The sequence below is a fragment of the Polypterus senegalus genome, unplaced genomic scaffold (assembly GCF_016835505.1).
Source record: "Polypterus senegalus isolate Bchr_013 unplaced genomic scaffold, ASM1683550v1 scaffold_4187, whole genome shotgun sequence".
NCBI lineage: Eukaryota > Metazoa > Chordata > Cladistia > Polypteriformes > Polypteridae > Polypterus > Polypterus senegalus.
The window spans coordinates 43,015-65,770 of NW_024385178.1; the positions used below are offsets into that span (position 1 = coordinate 43,015).

The following is a 22,756-nucleotide window of genomic DNA, read 5'->3' on the forward strand; positions in this document are numbered from 1 at the left end:
GGCCTGCCTTTACAGTTGTGAGGTGTGTGTCATTAAAGAGAATGAATGGTGAGTGATGTGTTTACAATGAATATCATTCACACTAATCTCATTGAAAACAATAACAACAGTGTCTTCTCGCTTGTATAATTCATTTTATCTTTTCTGGGACAGTCTCATTTTTATGTATCACTTCCCATTTTATTAATTGTGCCATGGAAATTCAACAAAATGTCCCATTTGTCCCATAATGTCTATATTTTACCTGGCTGAAATGCATGTGGCAAGGTGCACAAAACTCAGTTGGGGTCCCACACTCTACGATTTAAATTGAGTCTAGCACACTCACTGAATTAATGAGTTTGTGACCCATTTTAGAAGCAAAAAAAAATTGGTCAGCCTAGCAAAAGGTGTAATAAAACAAAAAATATGCAAAGAGAACAACTGTGTTTTATTTCCAGAGATTCCAAAAAAATGGCTCAAATGAAACATATGAACATTTACCTAATTTTCATCATTTTGTCTTAGTTATCATTGTAAAATTTCATAATGTGTAAGTTGGACTAGCTTTTAATTAGGAATGTACTGTAGACTATTAGCTTTCTGAGCTTTCATTTTGCCATTTTACTGACAGAGCTGATCTAATAAGCAGATGTCTAACATTACAATTGAATACAAAAGTGGTGACTTCAAATCATGATCTCTGAATACAATTACGGTGCTTTCCATAAATAAAATATAATGCACAAATAATATAAATATGTTGACTGTCTGTTATAAAGAAATACTAAAATCTCAAGTTTTTTGCTGTTTGTACAAAGCACTGAGGCTTTAAAGACTTTGTGTCCTAATTTTGTATGAGAGGTACTCCATTACAATAACTGAAAGCATAGACAATTATATCACAAGGTGAAAACCACAGTATACTTTATAATAGCTTGCAAATATTAATATGTGGTGATGATGTTTTAGGTAGAAATCCACATTATTATGCAGCTTTCTTTGTCAAACTCATTGCAGATTCTGCAAATACATCAATCATCGATTCCAATAACTTGGAAAATATCTCAGAAGACTTTGGAACACTTGTGAGAGGTTTCAAGAAGCTTTGTAAGTTATAAAGAATTAAAGAGGTAGAAGAAGAAAGAACATTTTGAACAGAATTTGGATTGATAGAAAACACTAAAGGATCACTCACTTCTGCCTTAAGATCTTCCCCACTTTTCCCTACTTTATCTGCAAGTTGGTTAATGGACTCATCATCAAGACCCATGTACCAACGATAGAACAGAAGAATTTCCACAACAGCATCGCAATTATAGGCACAAGTGGTTCCAGGTATAAAAGTTGTACCTTCACCTTCATCTGTTGCATATGAAATTAACTGTGAGATTGTTCCCTTCAGCTTTGTCTTTTTCTTTCCAACCAGGTGTTTGACCAGTTCACTGATTTCACGTGAGTACAAATCTTTCTTCTTCTCTCCTACTTTAAGCTTCAAATCTTGACGCAATTTCATGAAATCGAAATCTGCTGTGCAGCGGCTTGACACAAGGAAGACATGGGGAGAGTCCACTCCATTTTCTTTTAAATGACTAATACAATAATGTTTAATTTTCTTATATCGCTCATTCCTGCTGTACTGATCATCGTTCTGTTCATGCTCATCCATTTTGCTCCTTACAACATAGAAATCTTGCTTTATTTTTCTTATCTTTTCCACAAAAAGTTTGTCATTCTCTGTAAACCTGTTTCCAACAATTAATATGATTAAGTGATATTCTGTAAATTTGACTTTCTTAAAATATTTTGCTATTTCAAATGTTGGTGTTCCAGCCCCAGGAAGATCCCATAGAAAGACAGAAGGCAGACTTGGATGTTTATATTTTTTCGGTTCCATGGTTTGTTCAGTAAAGCCCTCTTTAGCTGCTTCAGGGTCCCCAGGTCTCAGACCACAAACAGCATTGATGAAGGCTGATTTCCCTTTTCCTGATTCTCCTGTTACAGCGATGTGAACTTCTCTTTGGTCAAGCACATGTTGTAGCTCAGTAATTATGTCTTCTAGTCCATTGTCAGTAAATGGTGAAAAGAGTTTTGGTTGAATCTTAGCAACTACAAGTTCCAGTCTGACATTTTCAGTTACTTCTGGCTGTTTAGAAAATAAACCACAGATATTTTTAATATTTATGCTGTATATTGTAGATTAACTGTTAACTAAGTCAAACCTTTTTTTCTTATTCTATATTTTTTCTTCTTATGACGTGTTTATGCCATACAAATATTTCCAACAGATATGAAAAAACATTATATTCAGGCACATTATGTTTCAAAATGTTTAAGAAAAAAATACATTTTCTGCAGAACTTTAAAATGATAGGGTTCAGAAAACATCTGTTATTTGTATTGTAGATGTCTAATAAAGAAATAAACTGACCAACACCAATCTCAGTTACACTCAATGGCTCACACTAAGTACTACTCACTATCACACACGTGTGATTGGGAGACAACTTTAAGGCTCATATAAATGTAATTACAATCCAAACCAGGGGTTGGCACTGTTGCCTGATGCCTTTTCTCATCCTCCCTATGCAGAAGCAGTGGTTGACGGTTGTGTCCCTAATGATGTCACTTCCAGTTCTGATCAACTGAACTCACCTTTTCCTGTCCTCTCAAGCGAAAACCGGCTCCATCACCAACAACCTGAACATCTCACGACTTTGCAACGTGTTTATTTTAACTTTGTATTTGATTTACACACTTCCAATTATACAGGGATCACCACTGTACCTGAGCACTTTATCTGTTTTTTCTTGTTTTTACAACACATTTTATCAGATATTTTTGTACTGTGGTATCTCCATTCATAGCCCTAACCAACAAGACATAATCCTCTAGGCTATTGATGCTTAAGAAGGGTTTTGAATCACTGACAGTGTTATTTACTACAATACCATGTTTAGGGCATTTTATTTGTCGTTATAGATTGAGTTGGAAGTGGAAATAGAGGCAATACTGTACTTTCACAGAGATTTCCTTGTTCAGGTAAATTACATTCCTATGACTGTTCTATTAAGGTTAAATGTAGTAGAAGAAATTCAGAATATTTAAAACACAGAGTTTCTAGAAATACAATTGGCATTGGAAGAGTGGAGATACTGATTAGAAGAAATTTAGCACCAGTTTTAGGTGTAATTGCACATAACGCATGAAGCACCTACTCCGATGGCCATATCTGTCTGTCTGTCTGCATGAAAGAAATTGACACCCTGTGTACCGGTTTTGTTAAATTTGGCATGCTTATTCTTCAAGGAAATTCATCAAGAGAGTGACATTTTCATTGAGATATCTCAAACAAATTACGCTGTACGAAGTTTTGAAATTTCAAAATTTCCCAGGGAAATCTGCAAACTTGTCTCTGCTAAAGCAGAGAAACATTCTGCGCAGCTCTAACAAAGAATTACTTTACTGTTTAAATTTTATCTTAACAGTGATTACACCAACTTGTATATTTAATATATTTACCTCTTTTATTTGTCCATCTGCCACTTGGTTCCCCACAATGCAAGGGAAAATGCATTCACACGTGCAAGCAGCTCATATAAAGTACACTTCTCCTATTGCTTTAGGTAAGTTAACCATAATAATAATAATAATAATAATAATAATAATAACAATAATAATAATAATAATAATAATAATAATGGGCAGCATGGTGGCGCAGTGGTAGCGCTGCTGCCTCGCAGTTAAGAGACGCGGGTTCGCTTCCCGGTCCTCCCTGCGTGGAGTTTGCATGTTCTCCCCGTGTCTGCGTGGGTTTCCTCCGGGCGCGCTGGTTTCCTCCCACAGTCCATGCAGGTTAGGTGGATTGGTGATTCTAAATTGGCCCTAGTGTGTGCTTGGTGTGTTTGTGTGTGTTCTGCGGTGGGTTGGCACCCTGCCTGGGATTGGTTCCTGCCTTGTGCCCTGTGTTGACTGGGATTGGCTCCAGCAGACCCCCGTGACCCTGTGTTCGGATTCAGCGGGTTGGAAAATGGATAGATGGATTATTAATAATAATAAAAACACTTCTCTGGACATGAATGGGAGAAGATAGCAATTGTGTAGGCTTATGTAAGACTGAATTGACTGAAATATTATCTGCACATTATTTTTGCAAAGAACCCACTTTGGCAAACTGTGGCTAGAGTGTGCATAAATGTAGCAATTACACAGGAAAGGTGTTACTCCCCTAAGTGATATAAATATAGCATGGCATCAGAAGGGGAACTGCAGTTGATCTGTGAGCACAAGATCAGAGCTGCTGGGCTACAACAAGGACTGCATTGTGGTTTGTAGTTTCTACAGTGCACGGAGAGGCTCATTGTGCTGCAAATAAAAAGGACAGGGCAGGATAAAAGGATACACGTACTGAAAGAGTTGATTAGCAGTATAACGTACAAAAGAATGAGCATAGTTTAGCATTTCTAAGTACCACAAAAGCTGATTTTGCTTCCATATATCTTCAGACTGGAGTTCAAATCTTAAAGATTGTTACCTTTGGTATCCTCATCATACAATAAATTAGTTCTTTTTAAGCTCTTAGTTATTTATATAATTTTAATGAATCAATGGGTATTAATTAATGCTAGCTGTATTACACAGCTTTACCCAGGAAATTTGGTAAGTCAATGAGTGTCAGTTTTAGTACCCTTGGTTAATTGGGTGTATCAGAAGGACTACTGTATGTAACTAAATAAGTGCTTTTATATGTACAAAATTTATATTAGTGTAGTGGTTAAGGCTCTTGACCCAGGACTTTAAACCCTGAGGTTGTGGGTTCACTTCCTGTAACTAATGCTGTGAGCAGTTCATTTCACCTGCCTCTGCTCCAGTTGGAAAAACAAAACAAAGGAAACTAATTGTATTACAAATGTTCTAAGTTACCTTGGATAAAGGTAGACTCCGGTTCTTACAGCTGAAGTCTGAAGTTTACTTACACTCAGTACAGAGCATAAACATTATCATAATGTTGATAAATATCAAGAAAAAAGATGTATCAACAAAAGAACTGGTTGGTTTATTTTCTTTTTTTTTTTTAATATCACCAAATTTCAATCAAATCAGTCAAAGCATTTTTGAGATTTTTGGATATTTAGTTTTTAATTGGGACAATTACCCCTAAATACAGATATATTAAAATGTCTTTTCTTAGAGGATACCTACTGCATTAGATGTATCATCCTGCCAAATTTCTGTGTTTTAACTAAACAGGAAAGAGTACTTTTGTTAATGAGTGAGCGTGTGTAATGTCCCAGTGCTAGAAGTGGAACCAAGTTACTGGCAGTACTCTGTTGAGTTGGCGTCTTGCTCCTTATTGCCTATCTTTTTTTACTTTTAGATGTCTGATACATAAAAAAAAATCAAAACTCTATACCTTGTCACACACGAGCGCATGGGAGGGAGCTAAAGGGCTTGAATGAAGGTAATTCTATACTGGACCAGGTCCTGCAGACCAGTTAAACAAGAACTTTTCTTTTCTACTTCAATTCTTTCTCTATTTTTGTGTGAACTGTTTTACTTTGAATTTTTACTAAGGTTTTTTAAAACAAAGATATTTTGGCTGTGGAATCATTTCAATGCGTCAAGTTATTGCCGAATCTCATTTGTAAACTGGAGCAGCTGAATTTTGATCATTTTTGGTAAACACAGCAACATCTACTATATAAATGATAGTATCGACAAACTTACCCAAGACTTCAACAAATGTCTTTCAGCTTCTCAAGTATTAAAATAACATTTGAGCATGGCTGAAATCTAAACATTGCAATAAAAAGGGAAGCATACCACAAAAATTGAATTTTTTGTATGATTTAAGAAAACCTTAAAATAATTTAAAGGAGTTATTAAAAGCAGAAAAGAGGTACTAAATTATCTAAAATAAAGAAAAGTTTAAACCATACATATATAAAATACAATAAGACTGTAAAGGGTATGCCCTGTAGTTTTTGATACTGGACTTATTAGTACTCACACCATCATTGTTAGCAGTAAAGTATTAATTCTAGCAGACAATTTAGACATTTAATTTTGAAATTGAAATGTTAAAGTACCTCTGAATTGTCTTCAATTGCTTTTTTCAACACATTCAATGCAGACTTTGCAAAATCATTCAGTGCGCTATTTAACAAAAAGCAGGTTGCAGTAAAAGAGACGGTAGCTCCAATAACAGACCCAATCACAGGTATTAGCAGAAGGGCCTCATCAGCAATCATTGCAGCACCAGAAACAGTCGATGTGAGCAATTTTATGACAGATGAAGGGGTGATATTAAGCACAAATGGGCTTGTAATTTCTGCTTTCAGCTCTTGAACAGGTTTGTTAACTCTACAGGCAAGTCTGCAGAGTGATTCGTCATCGAGTCCCAAGTAGCTTCGCATATGCAGAAGTGTGACTACTAGGATACCGATATCACAAGCAACAGATACGCCAGGAATGGGAATTGCTCCAATTCCACCTGAAACTACAGCTGCCAGAAGAACTTTTGCTCGTAGAACCTTTTTTTTCTTTTCAATTACAGCTTCTGTAAGATTTGGTAGTGAGAGCACAAACACATTCTTCTTCTTATCTGGTAGCTCAGACTCCAAACAACCAAAGAATTCCATGAAGTCATATCGATGCGGATATCTACTGGAAACAAGGAAAACTTGTGAAGTGGGTAATCCACTTTCCTTTAAGCTTCTATTATAGTACATTCTTATTTCATCAAATACTTCTTCAAGTCTATCATGTTGCCCTACTTCATTTAGGTTTACCTCAACTGTATCCATCTTGCTGCGAACAAAATAGAACTCTTTCCCCATTTTCTTAATCTCTTTAGCCAATTTTACATCATTCTCCTTGAATCTTTCTCCAGTTATTAAGACAAACAAGTCATATGTGTTAAAGTTAACTTTATCCAGGTATTGGCGAGCGGAAAATCTTGTTGTTCCAATTCCTGGCAGATCCCATAGGCAGACAGAAGGAAGTGTTGGGTGTTGATAAGGTGTCGGTTTTGAGGTTTGCTCAATTATACCTTCTTCAGCTGCTCCTTCATCATTGGGTCCCAGGCCTCTCATGGCATTAATGAAGGCAGATTTGCCCACACCTGATTCTCCTGTCACTGCAATTGTGACTTTTTCATTGTCCAAATTGTCACATTTGTCTTTAATCAATGGAAGTACTGCATCCAACCCCTCTTGATTATAGACTTGGGCAATCATTTTAATTTCTTCATCATTAAAAAAGCGATTGGGTTTAGACTGTGATTGTCCCATTGTATTTCTGGAACAGAGTGATAAAAACACTTTTAATAGATATATAGTACAGGAAAGGAATGAAATGCATTAAAATCATGTTAAATGACCATTTTTTAACTCATTTTTCATTAAATAAAACAGTGGCTAGATCTGCTTCTTCAGTGCTTCAGAAGATAAAGTTGAAGTCCAAATCTGGTTGCTTTCTGTGTGCATTTAACAAATTATTCATATTTCCCTTCATTCTCTTCTAAACACTACATATAAGCATACATTCTCTGTCTCCTGTACCTTTTTAACTTTCTTGCTCTTCTCACCCTCACTAGTTCATCCTTTAGCCTGCTCACCTTCTGACTCCAAAGTAAAGCTACGACCAGGGACTCCTTCTTTTGTTACTTCCATAGCCATGATTATAGTATTACAATACAATTACTGGGACCACCCTAAATCTGCCCATCCTCCAATATAAGCTACAGGTATCTCTGTAGTTTAGTGTCCCAAAATATTTTGAAAGATTTAGGTAACTCCTAGGTATCCTGACCACCTTAATAAATTGTAGAATGTCATGTGTTCTGTGATAGACCTCCACAGTGCCAGCTGTTGACTCAACAGCCTTCACTTAATATGTTCAGTCCTCCATGGCCTTCTCCCTGTCTCTTTGCCCATGGAGTAGTTTTTTCCCTGGTGTTTTTCATAAACATATGTCCTTCCTTTTCTGATGGTATTATAACTAAACCTATGGTTAAGCAACACAGAGCCCTGTTCCTACTGTCTGCACCTCACAGCTGACATAAAATGGTAAGAGTTGAATGAAAGACTGCAAATTCTGTAGTAAGATATGCCAAATAGTTTCTGTAAGACATTCTTTATTGCTGTAATGTAGTTCATCTACTATCGTTAGAAGATTAAAAGCCCATGAAGATTTGGAACATGCATTACTGTTCAAGTTAATTCTGGAGAATTGGTCAGAAGTCACTTCAAAACAAGGTTTATACCAGAAGCAGCAATATATCTTTCTATTATATCAAAAAAACTTTGGACGAGACAAGACTTTTTCAGAGAGATGAGAAGAGACATTATCAGAGAGATAATTTCAAGTGCCATGAGACAAGACTTTGTGCCAAGAGATGAATTGAAAACCTAACAGGTCCGAGCGGGGGAGGAAATTAAAGACAAACAGTAGAAGGAGAAAAGAAAAAGAGTAGAAGACACAGTAGAACATCGTAAAGAGGTTCAAAAATGGCACGATACACATGCAGAGGAGGTTAGAGATAATGAAAGTACTAAAATTCGAAAGTCTCAAAAAACTGATAGTAAAGATTGCATTAGTGCTAACAAACGGAAATTATTACTCAGTGAAATAACGGAAAAGATGGAATACTATGGACATTGGTGATTTGACAGAAGTATGTAGATATTGTAAGGCTTTAAAGTTGAAGTCGGAGACTTGTAGATTGGCTAATTCGTGTTGCCATCAGGGCAGCGTTTCTCAACCTTTAAGTATTTACGACCCGAGTTATCATAACAGTTTAATCGTGCCCCCTAACAGTTTTTTGAAATGTAGATTCATACTTTATTATACCTACTTAACTTTTATCGACATTTATCTAACTCTATATTTATTGTTCTAGTATCTGAATGTAGTTTAAGTTAATTTTGTTTTGGTTTCAACAGATGTTTTTTTTTCATATTTTTGAGTCTTGTTTTCTTTTTTTCACATCCTTACGCTCCCCTTTTTGTTACTTCGCAGCCTCTTTCACTAGGTTTCTAGGATTGGGTTTTCTATTCCAGATGAGGTAAAAAAAAAATGCAGTCATCTCAGTTAATCAAGTAAAAGGAGAACTTCTTTGGCTCAAGTAACTAATCAGAATTTTGACAGGATGTCTTTTTTCCAAAGTAGACTCAATCCATTTGAGCTCTGCTATCATACAGCGGGGAGTATAAGTATTGAACGCATCAACGTTTTCTCAGTAAATATATTTCTACTTAGGTTACTGACATGAAATTTTCACCAGATATCGGTAACAACCCAAGTAATCCACACATACAAAGAAATCAAAATAAATACATCTAGAAATTAAGTTATGTGTAATAAAGTGGAATGACACAGGAAATAAGTATTGAATACACTTACTGAAATGTATTTAATACTTAGTAGAAAAGCCTTTGTTGGTAATTACAGCTTCAAGATGCCTCCGGTATGGAGAAAGGAGTCGCATGCATTGCTCAGGTGTGATTTTGGCCCATTCTTCCACACAAACTATCTTCAAACCTTGGAGGTTTCAGGGGCCTCTTCTATGAACTCTGATCTTTAGTTCTTTCCATAGATTTTCAATTGGATTCAAGTCCAGTGATTGACTGGGCCATTCTAGAAGCTTCATTTTCTTTCTTTGAAACCAATTGAGAGTTCCTTCGGCTGTGGGTTTGGGATCATCGTCTTGCTGAAATGTCCCCCCCTCATTTCATCTTCAGCATCCTGCTTGATTACAGCAGATTCTTATTAAAAATGTCCCATCAATCTACATGCTTCCATTAGGTCAGATTATCTCAGGGCACAATGTGAGCTACCATAACTATGCTGATGACACACAGCTGTACTTATCAATAGCTCCTGATGACCCTGATTCTATTGATTCACTAACAGGATGTCTGACTAGTATCTCAGAATGGATGAATAGTAATTTTCTCAAGTTAAATAAAGAGAAAACTGAAATTTTAGTGATCAGCAATAATGGATACAATGAGGCTATTAGAAATAAACTGGATACATTAGGATTAAAAGTCAAGACGGAGGTAAAAAGCTTAGGGGTGATTGTTGACTGTACTCTGAATTTTAAATCACATATCACATCATTAGGACAGCATTTTTTCACTTAAGAAACATAAGTAAAGTTAGACCGCTTATATCACTGAAAGATGCTGAGAAATTAGTTCACGCGTTTGTTTTCAGTCGACTAGATTACTGTAATGCACTCCTCTCTGGACTACCCAAAAAAGATATAAATCGTTTGCAACGAGTGCAGAATGCAGCTGCTAGAATCCTAACTAGGAAAAGAAAATCAGAACACATTTCTCCAGTTTTAATGTCACTACACTGGTTACCTGTGTCATTCAGGATTGACTTTAAAATTCTGCTTATGGTTTATAAAGCCTTAAATAATCTCACCCCATCTTATATATCGGAATGTCTGACACCTTATATTCCAAATCGTAACCTTAGATTCTCAAATGAGTGTCTGCTTAGAATTCCAAGAAAAAAACTTAAAAGAAGTGGTGAGGCGGCCTTCTGCTGCTATGCACCTAAAATCTGGAATAGCCTGCCAATAGGAATTCGCCAGGCTGATACAGTAGAGCACTTTAAAACACTGCTGAAAACACATTACTTTAACATGGCCTTTTTATAACTTCATTTTAATCGTAATTTAACTTAATCCTGATACTCTATATGTTTAATCTCCTCAAAATAACTATTCATGGTGGCTCTAAAATCCGTACTGACCCCTACTCTCTTTTCTGTTTCTTTTTCCGGTTTCTTTGTGGTGGTGACCTGCGCCACCACCACCTACTCAAAGCTTCATGATGCTCAAACAATGATGGACTAAAAGCCAGAAGTCTACATGACCATCATCATCATCAAGTCCTTCCGTGAGAACCCTAAATCCAAAGAGGACTGTTTCATTTATGTTAGGTAGAATGTCCAGAGGGCTCATGGTCTGGAATCCCTACAGATTTTATTTTTTCTCCAGCCGTCTGGAGTTTTTTTGTTTTTTCTGTCCCCCCTGGCCATTGAACCTTGCTCTTATTCGATGTTAATTAATGTTGATTTATTTTGTTTTATAATTGTGTCTTTCATTTTTCTATTCTTTAATATGTAAAGCACTTTGAGCTACTGTTTGTATGAAAATGTGCTATATAAATAAATGTTGTTGTTGTTGTTGTTGTCCCAGTATATTTCTCCATTCATCCTTTCTTCAGTCATATGAAGTTGGTTCACTGCTGGTGTGGTGTTTTTGGAGTGATGTGCAGTGCTATTTCTCCTCCACACATGGTATATGTAATGAATTCAAAGAGTTTAATTTTGGTCTCGTCTGACCAGACTCTGTTCTCCGGTATTTCATTAGCTTGTCCAAATGTTGTGCAGCAAACTTTAAACAAGCTTCAACAGGCTTTTTCTTCAGCAGTGGAGCATGCATAGAGTCCTTGGTGGTTGTGTGCATTACTTATTGTTTTCTTTGAAACAACTGTACCTGCTAATTCCAGGTCTTTCTTAAGATCTTTGTGAGTGGTCCTTGACTCTTGGACAACACTTCTGATTATCCTTTAGACTTTTCTGTCAGAAATCTTGCGAGGAGCACCTGGTCATGGCCGGTTTATGGTGAGATGATGTTCTTTCCAATTCAGGATTACGGCCCCAACGGTGCTAACTGGAACATTCAGAACTTTAGAAATATGTCTGTAACCAGTGCCATCAGTATGGTTGGCAACAATAAGGTTGCAAAGGTCTTGAGGAGCTCTTTGCTTTTACCCATCATGAGATGGTTCTTATGTAACACCTTGGCAACAAGAAACCTTTTTATAGGCCATCAATTAGGACTAAACCAGCTGATATTCATTTGCACTGATAGGGGGCAGCATTGTTTTCTAAATAATAACAGATTGCAGTTGGTTTCTTGGCTTTCCACGCCTTTTGCCACCTCCTTTTCTTCATGTGTTCAATACTTATTCCCTTTGTCATTCCACTTTATTACACATAACTTAATGTATGAACTTATTAGTTTTGATTTCTTTGTATGTGTGGACTATTTGGTTTTTTACTGACATCTGATGAAAATTTCATGTCAATAGCCCCATTAGAATTATATTTATTGAGAAAAACTTTGATGCATTCAATACTTATTTTCCCCAATGTAGTTCAAAAATAAGTTAAATCCTAGGTACTCTAGAGAGTTAACCTTTATATAGTCACGCTGATAATGATATCATTGCAGTATCATTGCATTACTCATCATTGTATAGACTTTAACAAAATGCCTCAAACCACAGCCTTTAACCATCATCTGACACACTACCTTTTATACCTATGCCTTCAAGCAGCAAAATAGAGCAATAGAACAAACAGGAGAGAAAGTTGCACTTCTATTATTGATAATATTCTCAAATTTTTAAGAAAGATAGTACCACGAGTGCTAGTTACAAACCAATAGAACCTGATAATGCTAGATGTGTAGTTTCAGTTAGAGTAATAAGATGTTGTGACATTTGATTCTTCCTGGTCAGCTCTTCGTTTGCATTGGCCCAGACAGCCTGACTGTCTAAATATAAATGCTGAGACAGAGTTGTCTTGTCTTTTCTGGAAGGAATGACAAGAAGTGAAAGAGAGAGAGAGAGAGATGGAGAGACTGAGGAGAAGGGTGAGCCTTGTCTTATGAAGGTCCAACGTCTTCTGATATATCATTGGACCAATAAGTGCAGGCAACTAACTTGGTTCATCCAGTACCATTTCTGCCACAATTCAATTCCAGTCACCAATTGAATAAATCTTCTTCAGCCTTGGACTCACAATCCCTCCTAACCCATTAACAGCTGTGTTTGATGTTCTTCCAGAGGGGTTTAAAGTGGAGAAAGACAAACAAATTGTAATTGCATTCACTACACTTTTGGTACGCAGACTTATTCTGATAAACTGGAAGAACCCAAACTCTCCTCTTTTAAGTCAGTGGGAAACTGATGTGTTATACTACTTGAAATTGGAAAAAATCAAATACTCAGTTAGAGGATCCATACAGACTTTTTTCAAAACATGGCAGGATCTAATCAGTAATATTCTAAAATAAGTTCTTAAAGCACAGAGAATTTATTAATTTAGGTATGTTTACAAGCTTTAAATTTCACGCCGTTTGGCTTGCTCTCTCTCTCAGGGGTGGGGATCGATCTGTTTTTAACTTTATTTTTCTTTTTGTAAAAACTTGATTGCTCTGTATGGATTGCAATAAAATTAATAAAATATTAAAAAAAAAAAAAGAAGAATAAGTCTTCTTGTCCCTACCGGGGCCAATCACCAACGGCTCAACCAATGGTTCAGGTACAGCCATTTAAAAGGAATACACAAATGAAACTTCAAATAAAGTACTGGGTCAAAAACAACTAGCCTTTTCTGTCAAAGGTGGCCAGTTATAAAGTCATAAAACTGGCATTCCTAAATCTTTGGCGAAAGGAGATAACAATAGCTTATTTTCAGAAAGCTGCTTCTTTTTTAAGTCACTAATAATTCTTAAATGACAATTTGCAAACAAAATTTAATATATTAAATAATAATGTACATAACAAATGGTAAACAGCAAACTCCTCCAAATGGCAACAGCAGCTGGAAAAACAAAATTGCATTGATAAGATTAAACAATTACAAACTTTTTCTCCAAACAAAAAAACATACTGAAATATATTTTTTGGGTCAGAATACTCCAGAAAATATGTATATCCCATTTCTAAAGGTTCAGAAAAGATTAATACAAATGTTAACTGCAACAACTGTGGAATAGGATTGAAAAGCTGAAACAGTGTTCAGTGACTTACAGTTTGATCTGAAGAGTTTAATGTTAAACTGTCCTAACTTTCCTATTCCTTCCTCCATCATGCAGACATATTTGACACAGACCAACGTGCCATGTTAAGTCAGATTGTCAACAGCAGAAAAGCCAGGATTCAGCCAGGAACTGCTGAATCAAAAGAAACAGCATGCAGCAGTTGAGACAGAGACCATAGCCAATAAATGAGCTGTTGCCCACCTAAGTTATTATTTTTTTGGGTAGGTATCCACTTTGGTCACTTATCATTCTGCTTTAAAATAGATAAAGAGTACAACAAAAAGAACCACTACATTACTGGGAGCTTATTGAAACTTCAAGAGCATATGTTTATGGTGAAACAGTGCAAGGGCACTTTCCATATCAATGCCAGATGCTCTTTGTCTTTCCCATGAGCACACAGGTAGGTACTGTCACACATGTGCATCAGAGGACTCCCTCACTGGTTCTGTTGAAGTATGTAATAAACTAATGGGATAAGAGGGGGCGCTGCCACTAAACATATTTTCTGTTTCTTTTCATACAGTGCCAAGAATCCACCCAGTGAAGGCAATTAGCTCTGCTCTTTCTTGTCCCGCCAACATAAAACCCGAGCATCCTGGAAGGAGGCATCACTTTTTCCCCAAGCAAGTCACAAGATGGAAATCTGTTAAAGCCAGACCTCTCAAATCTTTTTTGCAACCCATTGAAGGAACTTTCGTCAACGTGCATTATTTATATTCTTTTCTTTCTTATTTTTTCTTGTCATGGTATGAATAAAAGAGACGACTCAGGTGGTGCCCCAAAATTTCTTGACTGTCCAAGTTGTCATTTCTGCACCCGGCCACAAATGGTGTAGTTGGTGGGATTTAAAGGCTGGAACCATTGCAGACCCAGCCAATCTAGCTGAACCTATCCAGCAGCTGGCCAACCAAGCTTCCCCACTATAACTCAGAATAGCAAACTACTGGATGCCAAGGCCCAACAAGAAGCCACTGATGTACTCCAAGAAGGTAGAGACAAGGGCCCACACAAATGCTCATCAGAATGAAGGCCTGTGACAACATTGAGGCTTACCTCCTTATTTTTGGGCACATGGCCACCTAGCAATGCTGGCTGTACTAAAGTCACTTACTAGTCCGATTCTCAATGGGCAAGTCACAGCAGGGCTAAAACGGATGAAGAGATGGCTGCGGACACTCCCATCCTGAAGATGGAGATCCTAGCTCAGTATAAGCTCACCACTACTTGCCAGGTCCAGTGTTTGCCAGAACTGGAAATTTTCCCCAGAGCTGTTATGTCCCATCAGAACAATAAAACTGTAAATGGGTCAATCTGACCTGCATTCATGGTGAGGCTAGGAGGTACACCACAGCAGTCTGCTGGCTGCTTGTGGAGGGGAAATTTAGATGAATGCATGTGGTGGTAGCTCCAAAGCCACCATATCCCATGATCCTGGGAAGAGACTGGCTCCAGAAAAAATTTGACCAGGATCTGCCAGGCCTAACTGGCCTGACAAGCCTCACGATGGGTGAAGTCTAAACATCCAGCCATACAAGAAGACAGGTAAGGGGGCATCCACCCAGTATGATCTTGTGGACCTCCACATCGGAAAGACAAAGCTACTACTTCAACAGAGCATTACTCCCTGGCATGAGATCCCGTGGGAGTGTCAGGTGACATGCCTGGCCCTCTCACTTCCCTCTGGTTTCACATCGTGCCCACTCCTTTTAAACAGCAGTGGAATGGCAATTTTTTAAAGCATACAAGGAATGCAGTCACTGCCATTAATGGACATCCTACTGACAGGTCCATGCCATTCGCTCCTCACTTTGTTGTAGAGTATGATCACTTGTATCGGGTGACAGAAAGCCAGGAACCAACTCCTTTTCCCTCAGCCCTGCCACCAGGAGATATGCAACCTGGCCCATGCTCACTTATTGAGGGGAATTTGAGCCCTGAAAAAAAAACTGGAGCACAACACAGCACACTTCTATTGGTCTGGCATGCACAAGGAGGTGCAGCGATTTTCGAGATTTTGTCCAGAATTCTAACTGACCCAGATACCCTAGCAGTATCTCACTTCTATTGCCACTTTGCCCATAATCAACATCTCCTTTAAGCGGTTTGCTATGGCCTCTTGAAACCTTTGCTAGTGGACATAAGTACATCCTCATCCTGGTGGGCTATGCCACCCATACCCATACCCATCCTGGTGGCTAATTCCATGACCATAGCCCAGGAACTAATAGGGTCTTGTCGTGTGTCGGCATCCCCAAGGAAAACCTTATGGACCAGTTGAAGCCTTTCACATCATAACCCTTCAGGGAAGTCACTAGGCTCCTCCTCATCCACCACCTCAAAACATCTATTTACTATCCTCAGATGGACGCCCTCATTGAGTATTTTAACTACTCAATTAATTAAGGGGGGAGGTGGTGTGGATGGACAGGAAAATCTTGGACCAGCTCCTACCTCTTGTCTTGTTCGCCTTCTGGGATATACCACAAGCTTCCGCTGGGTTATCCCCCTTCTAGCTGCTGTATGGCAGACAGGCCTGGGGGCTACTTGTCCCTGTCTAGAAAGAATGGGAGGAAGAAGCCACTTCCCCCTCCATAACATTAATGAGTATGTTTCTGACTTATGGGATCACTTTGTGTAGCTGCACCATGAAGGATAATCTAGGGGATGGGCAGTTCCCATTGGCACGGGCCATGCGAAGTCAGGGAACAAAAAGGTTTGGTGGACTACCTCATTTACCATCCCAACCAGTGATTAAGAAAGTGTGTTCATCACATCAATTTTTCTGAAGGCCTGGGTTGATTGTGACTCTAGCAACTTTGTGGCTACTCCCATGCTGTCATTCTTTATAGACACCAGACAGCTAAATTACAGGGACAGCCTCAGCCCCCAGCCAAAAGAAGAGGTGAGGGACGTCCTCACCTCCATCAAGTGGGTTGTCAATCCTTGGCCAGAGCAAAGTATACAAATGCCCACAACATTATCACTGAACTGGGTGTGGTTAATGACAAGAACTGATACTTTCTCCCGGAGGCTAAGAGGGCAGTAGGTGGAGCTTGAAATACATCGGATGTTGGAGCTGGGGGTGAATGAGGCCAGTCACAGCCCATGGTCCAGCCCGATTGTATAAGTTCCTAAGCGTGATGGGTGTTGACATTTTTGCATCGAGGAAGGAGGACGTGTCAAGCCGCAGTGGTCCAAGGCTGCTGACATTCGAGACTGATTCCAAACCAAGAAGCAAGTACAGCCTTCCTAGATCTAGATGGCTACTGCCGCCAGCTTGGGCCCTACTTCACTGAGCGAACCACACCTCTTACAGAACTGACAAGGATGATGGCGCCCAACATGACTTCCGTTGATCAATCGGGTTTCTCGATTCGATACCAATCCCATGCAAAGGGTAAATGAACTCCTAGAGCAACTAGGGAGCCCTTGGAATCTATCCACCCTTGACATGATGAAAGAATACTAGCAAATTGACCTGATCAACATAGCAATAGAAAATTGTGCAGTTTAACACCCCTAGTGGTCATTGGCAGTACGATGTACTACCCTTTGAGTTTCATGGAGCCACCGCGACCTTTCAATGTCTGGTGGACAGGCTGCTCAGATCACACCATGCCTATAGTGCTGCCTACCTTGATAACATTGTCATCTAATCCAGTATCCTGGGAGGATCACTTACTGCACAATGAACATCCGTGATGTCAGACTTCAGATAAGCCTCAGAAATGCTATTTTGGGTTAAGTATCTTGGTTATGTGGTGGGTTGAGGACGTGTCAAGCCACAGTGGTCCAAGGTTGCTGACATTCAAGACTGGCCCCAAACCAAGAAGCAAGTACAGCCTTCCTAGATCTAGCTGACTACTACCGCCAGCCTGGGCTCTGCTTCTCTGAGTGAAACATGCCTCTTATTGAACTAACAAGGATGATGGTGCCCAACATGGTGATGTGGACACCACCTGCCAATGTCGGCTCTAGTTTTGTTGTCTCATGACTGTTCTCTACCCTTTCTACTCCAGACCGATACCTTAGACATCTGCATTGGGGCCATACTGAGCATTGATGGAGTGGAGCACCCCGTCATGTACCTCAGCCGGAAACTACTGGACCGGTAAACAAGGTAGGCAATGATTGAACGATAGGCCCTTGCCATAATATGAGCCATTATGCGGCTCCAATATTATCTGCTAGGCTGGGAAGTTACCTTTGTGACAGACCATGCACTTTTACTGTGTCTCTGTTTCCACCGGAATTTGAACCCATGGATTACCCGCTGGTTCCTGAGTCTCCAGCTCTTTCAGTTCAAGGTGCTACACAGGCACAGGACCCTCAATGCCAACGCTGATAGCATCTTCTGGGCTCACAACCTCAGGGCCAGATCCGCTCTCCCACTGGACTCAAGCTAAAGGAAGGCAATGTCACGCATGTGTATCAGAGGACTCCCTTACAGGTTCTGTCAAGGTAAATACAAACCTGCTGGGGTAAGAGGGCATTCTGACACTAACACTGTCTCCTCTTTCTTCCCCTATAGTGCTGAGAAGCCATCCAGTAAAGGTAATTAGCTCTGCCCTTTCCTGTCCTGCTGACATAAAAAACGGGTGTCACTTTTGGCCATGCAAGATGCAATATGGAACTCCACTAAAGCCAGACCCCTCAAATCTATTTTTTTCTCATCCTATTCACTTGTCTTAAACATTTTTTCTTTTTTTTAGTGTGTATTAATATTTTATTACTATTTTTATTGTGTGTCCCTAGTAAAGTGACTTTACTTTATGCACATTTTAAACATACAAAGTATTATATTCTTTCCTTATACAAGACTACATGAGCATCTATGAATTGCGAGTTCTGCACCTGTGGGCATTTTGTAAGCACTGTCCTTCACATTAATTTGTTATAGTATAAAGGTTTCTCTTTAGTCCAGAGAACTTTCTCCTCTCTCTTTACCTCTTGCATGGGACAATAAGTTTTGTCCTAGAAATTCAAACTATTGGAACACCCAATTCAGGATTCTATACAGACTTTATTCTGCTCCTTGTAAATACCATCAGTTGGGCCTCACTGCTGATCCGCTTTGTCAGTGATGTCCTCTTGGTTTACCTGGCACGTTTCTACAGATGTCCTGTCATTGTCCTTTTGGATGCACGTAAGTCACCTGCTATCTTCTTTTCTGTCTTTATTTTGTAATATTAATTATTGCATCCCCCTGGAAGGCACCTGGGTGTATTACTGTAGATAAATGTCAGTCATCCTTGTACAATTTAAAACATCTTGAGTTGTTTGCAGCACAGCTCAATGGAGCCTCCAGCAATGCAATTGGAACTTGGCCTACTGCTGCTCAATTGTGTAAACCCTGGTTGGCACTGATGATGACCAACCCCAGCTGAATTCACTTCAACTCAAGTCTGTCAAAATCATGGAAATGTTTCCAAACTTCAATGAACTCCGTGTAAAGAATTGAAGTCATTGGGGAATGAGGAAATGGGCAAGTTTTGAGTGAATTTTAATGGTGTAATTGTATTTTAAGAGTCCACAAGGGTTAGGATAAAGTCTGTCAACTATGCTAATCCAATTGTTGTTTGCTAAATATGTGATTTGAGCTTTAATGCAGCAGTGCTAACCACTGTGTCTTAAATGATGCAGACAGAGGGAATACCTCAAATAAAATGCAACAGATATTTTTTAGAATTAGAATTTGAATTAGAAGGCTTATTGTCATTATACCATATATAACAATATTACAGAGCAGCTACCCCTTCTGTTTCTGAAATAATCATTTGCACAGTAACTATAAAACCGCTAAATAAATATATCAAAAATACTAATTAATAAGTAATAATACAGTATTGATAAGCAACAGATGCAGTACTGCTAGACAAAAAACATGACTGATAATGCAAGTATTGCACAACGAATTTCCAATGATGTGAAAATTATACAGAGAATACCAATAATGTAAAATATTGCACATAGACAAAATATTGTACTAGATTATGATTACACAGAAGGTTATTGTCCATCCAAAGAAAATGTGCGTGGTTGGAGAGAGAGAGAGAGAGAGAGGGAAACAGAGAAAAGAAAGGAACAGAGACAGAGATATATAGAGAGATGATCAGTGCATGTTGATATTCAATGTAGTTATGGATCTGGGAAAGAAGCTTTCCCTGTGTTTGTTTGTCCTTACTTTGATAGACCTGTAGTGCCTACCAGAGGGCAACAAATGTTTTTTTGTCCTGCCAAGGCAGTGGGAAGTATACAAGTCTTATAGTGAGGGCAGAGAGCAGCCAACAGTATTCTGAACTGCACTGATAACATGTTGAAGCCCCCTGCAGTGCAGCTTCTGTAACACACTGTGCCACCATGCTCTAATGGAGGAGCAGTAAAAGTTCACCAGCAAATTTTGACTCAGATTATTCTCCCTAAGCATTCTCAGGAAGTGAAGTCACTGCTGTGCCTTTTTAATGGCCTCTTTGATGTTTGTAGTCCCAGACAGGTCAGCAGAGATGAAGGTACACAAGAATTTGAAAGTTGGGTCCCTCTCCACACAATCACCACTGATGTAGAGGGGTGCCAGGTCTATGTTGTTTTTCCTGAAGTCATAGATGATTTCCTGTGTTTTCATGGCGTTCAGTGTCAGATTATTTACTGATCTCCAAGATGACATTTTCAGGATCTTTTCTCTGTAGTCAGACTCGTTCCCCTTTGAGATTAGTCCAACCACTATATTGTCATTGGCAAATCTGATGATGGTGTTATTAGGGTGAGCTGAACTGCAGTCATGAATGAAGAAGGCAAACGGCAGTAGACTCAGTATGTAGCCTTGTGGAGAAGCAAAGTCGAATAAGTAAGTTGAGGAAAAGTGGGGGCAGAGTTTAACAGTCTGAGGGTGTTTGATAAGAAAGTCCAGGTATAGAAGAGTCAGTGGAGACGTATGTTAGACAATTTACTGACTAGAATATCTGAAATAATATTATTAAAAGGTGATCTATAGTGAATAAAAAGCATCCGTACATAGCTTCTCCGGTGTTTCAAATGGCTGAGTGCAGTGAGAAGAGCTATGAGTATGGCATCCTCAGTGGACTGGGTTACTCTGTAAACATACATGTGTGTGTCAAAATTAGGAAAGAGACAGACTCTGATGTAGTGTGACACCAACCTCTTGAAGGACTTTATGATGAGAGATGTAAGTGCTATTAGGCAATAGTCATTGAGACTGTCAGTGGCTGATTTCCTGGGTACAGAAATGATGGTAGCTGACTTTCAGACAGGATGGAATGAAGGCTTGTCTCAGGAGGTTGTAGGTTGTAGGATGTAGGTTAAAACACGTGAGAGCCATTCGGCACATGCTTTAGCATCTTCCCAGGTATCTAGTCACAACCAGCAGCCTTCCTCGGGTTCATTGACCTGACTTGATACTCTTGTAAAGTGAGTGTCTGGGTACTAGAGTCTGAAAGGGGTTGAGAGAATGAGGCTGGGTGCTGATGTATGTAGAACTTGAATTTGAACCATCGGTTTGGACTACATCTGGCATGTAATACAGGTTTGCTGACACAACAAGAAAAAACAGCTGCATTGCTTACTGGGTTTATGCTGAGTCTCTACTCTTCAGAGCTTATGTTTAAAGGTTAAAGTTGATATAAGTTTAAGCAATATATAAATTTTAAAAGCATTAATACACAAATCTCACAGAGAAGTGACCAAAAACTGCTTCAAACATGGTAACCTATTTCAGGAAGCATGTATCAAGTCTTTAGCTAAGAATAAACTGCAAATGCTCTTTGTAGTCAAGTCAGCTGACAGCCATTCAGGGTTCTGTCAGTTCTAATCAGGAATTTGTAGTAAGCAGAGGAAGATGTTGTGCCCTTTGTTAGAAAGAAACTGCAACATCTTAGTAAGCACACTTTTGCACATACTCACCGACCTTGCAACTAAACATGGACTGCTGAGAAATAAGGTGTACAAGTCACTGACCAGGGTCAGTTTAAGACCATCTAATGTAAGATTGTTGTGCTATATCCCATTTGTAACTGAATGCAACCAATAATGTTAAAGGTCTCTTGCTTATGTAATGAATTCCTCAGAACTGTAATGTAATCAAAGAGTGTATAAAAGAGCGTGGCACAAAGTTCCTCTTTTTAACACTTTCCTTTTACTGCTTTGCTGATGTGTGTCTTAATAAGTGTTACCTCTTGCAAGACTTAGAAAATAAGTTAAGAAAATGAGTTAATACAATGCCGATGCGATCAGACACAGCTGCCCCTAATCTCTCCGTATGTAGTACCGAATGTGTGTTTTAGTGAATGTTTGTGTTCGTTATGTTTGTGCGAGTGTTTGAGTGAGTTCGAGCATAGTCAACCGACAACTTTGATTACAAGATACAGTGATCCCTCGCTATATCACGCTTCGACTTTTGCTGCTTCACTCCATCGCGGATTTTAGATGTAAGCATATCTAAATATATATCACGGATTTTTCGCTGGTTCATGGATTTCTGCGGACAATGGGTCTTTTAATTTATGGTACATGCTTCATCAGTTTGTTTACCCAGTTGATTTCATACAAGGGACGCTATTGGCAGATGGCTGAGAAGCTACCCAATCAGAGCACGTATTAAATAAAACTCCTCAATGATATACGATATGCTTTCCACGTGGTGCTTCACACATTTTAAAGCTCTAACAGCCTGTATTGATGTTTGATTGTTTGCTTTTCTCTGTCTCTCTCACTCTCTCTGACATTCTCTGCTCCTGACTGAGGGGGTGTGAGCAGAGGGGCTGTTTGCACAGAGGCTGTTTGCTTAGAAGATATGGACGCTCCTGTAAAAAATGCTGAAAGACTACCTTCACATTGATCACTTCATTGCGGCCGCTTTATCGCGGGTCCTTCGTATACTTAAAAGCCCAACAGCCCTATTGATTT

The 22,756-nt window shown here is 38.9% G+C and overlaps 2 protein-coding genes across 2 annotated transcripts; both read right to left on the reverse strand.

Annotated features, from left to right (window-relative positions):
- Nucleotides 1-967: 967 nt before the first annotated feature.
- Nucleotides 968-5,997, reverse strand: LOC120522245 (interferon-inducible GTPase 5-like). The gene is made up of 3 exons (XM_039743308.1): nucleotides 5,992-5,997; nucleotides 1,620-2,125; nucleotides 968-1,520 (listed from the first exon to the last, which is right to left on the reverse strand). Exons 1-3 carry the CDS (start codon nucleotides 5,995-5,997, stop codon nucleotides 968-970), a joined length of 1,065 nt encoding a protein of 354 aa, XP_039599242.1.
- Nucleotides 5,998-6,059: 62 nt separating this feature from the next.
- LOC120522246 (interferon-inducible GTPase 5-like) lies at nucleotides 6,060-7,271 on the reverse strand. Its single transcript, XM_039743309.1, has one exon. The coding sequence runs from the start codon at nucleotides 7,269-7,271 to the stop codon at nucleotides 6,060-6,062; it is 1,212 nt and encodes a 403-aa protein (XP_039599243.1).
- Nucleotides 7,272-22,756: the final 15,485 nt, after the last annotated feature.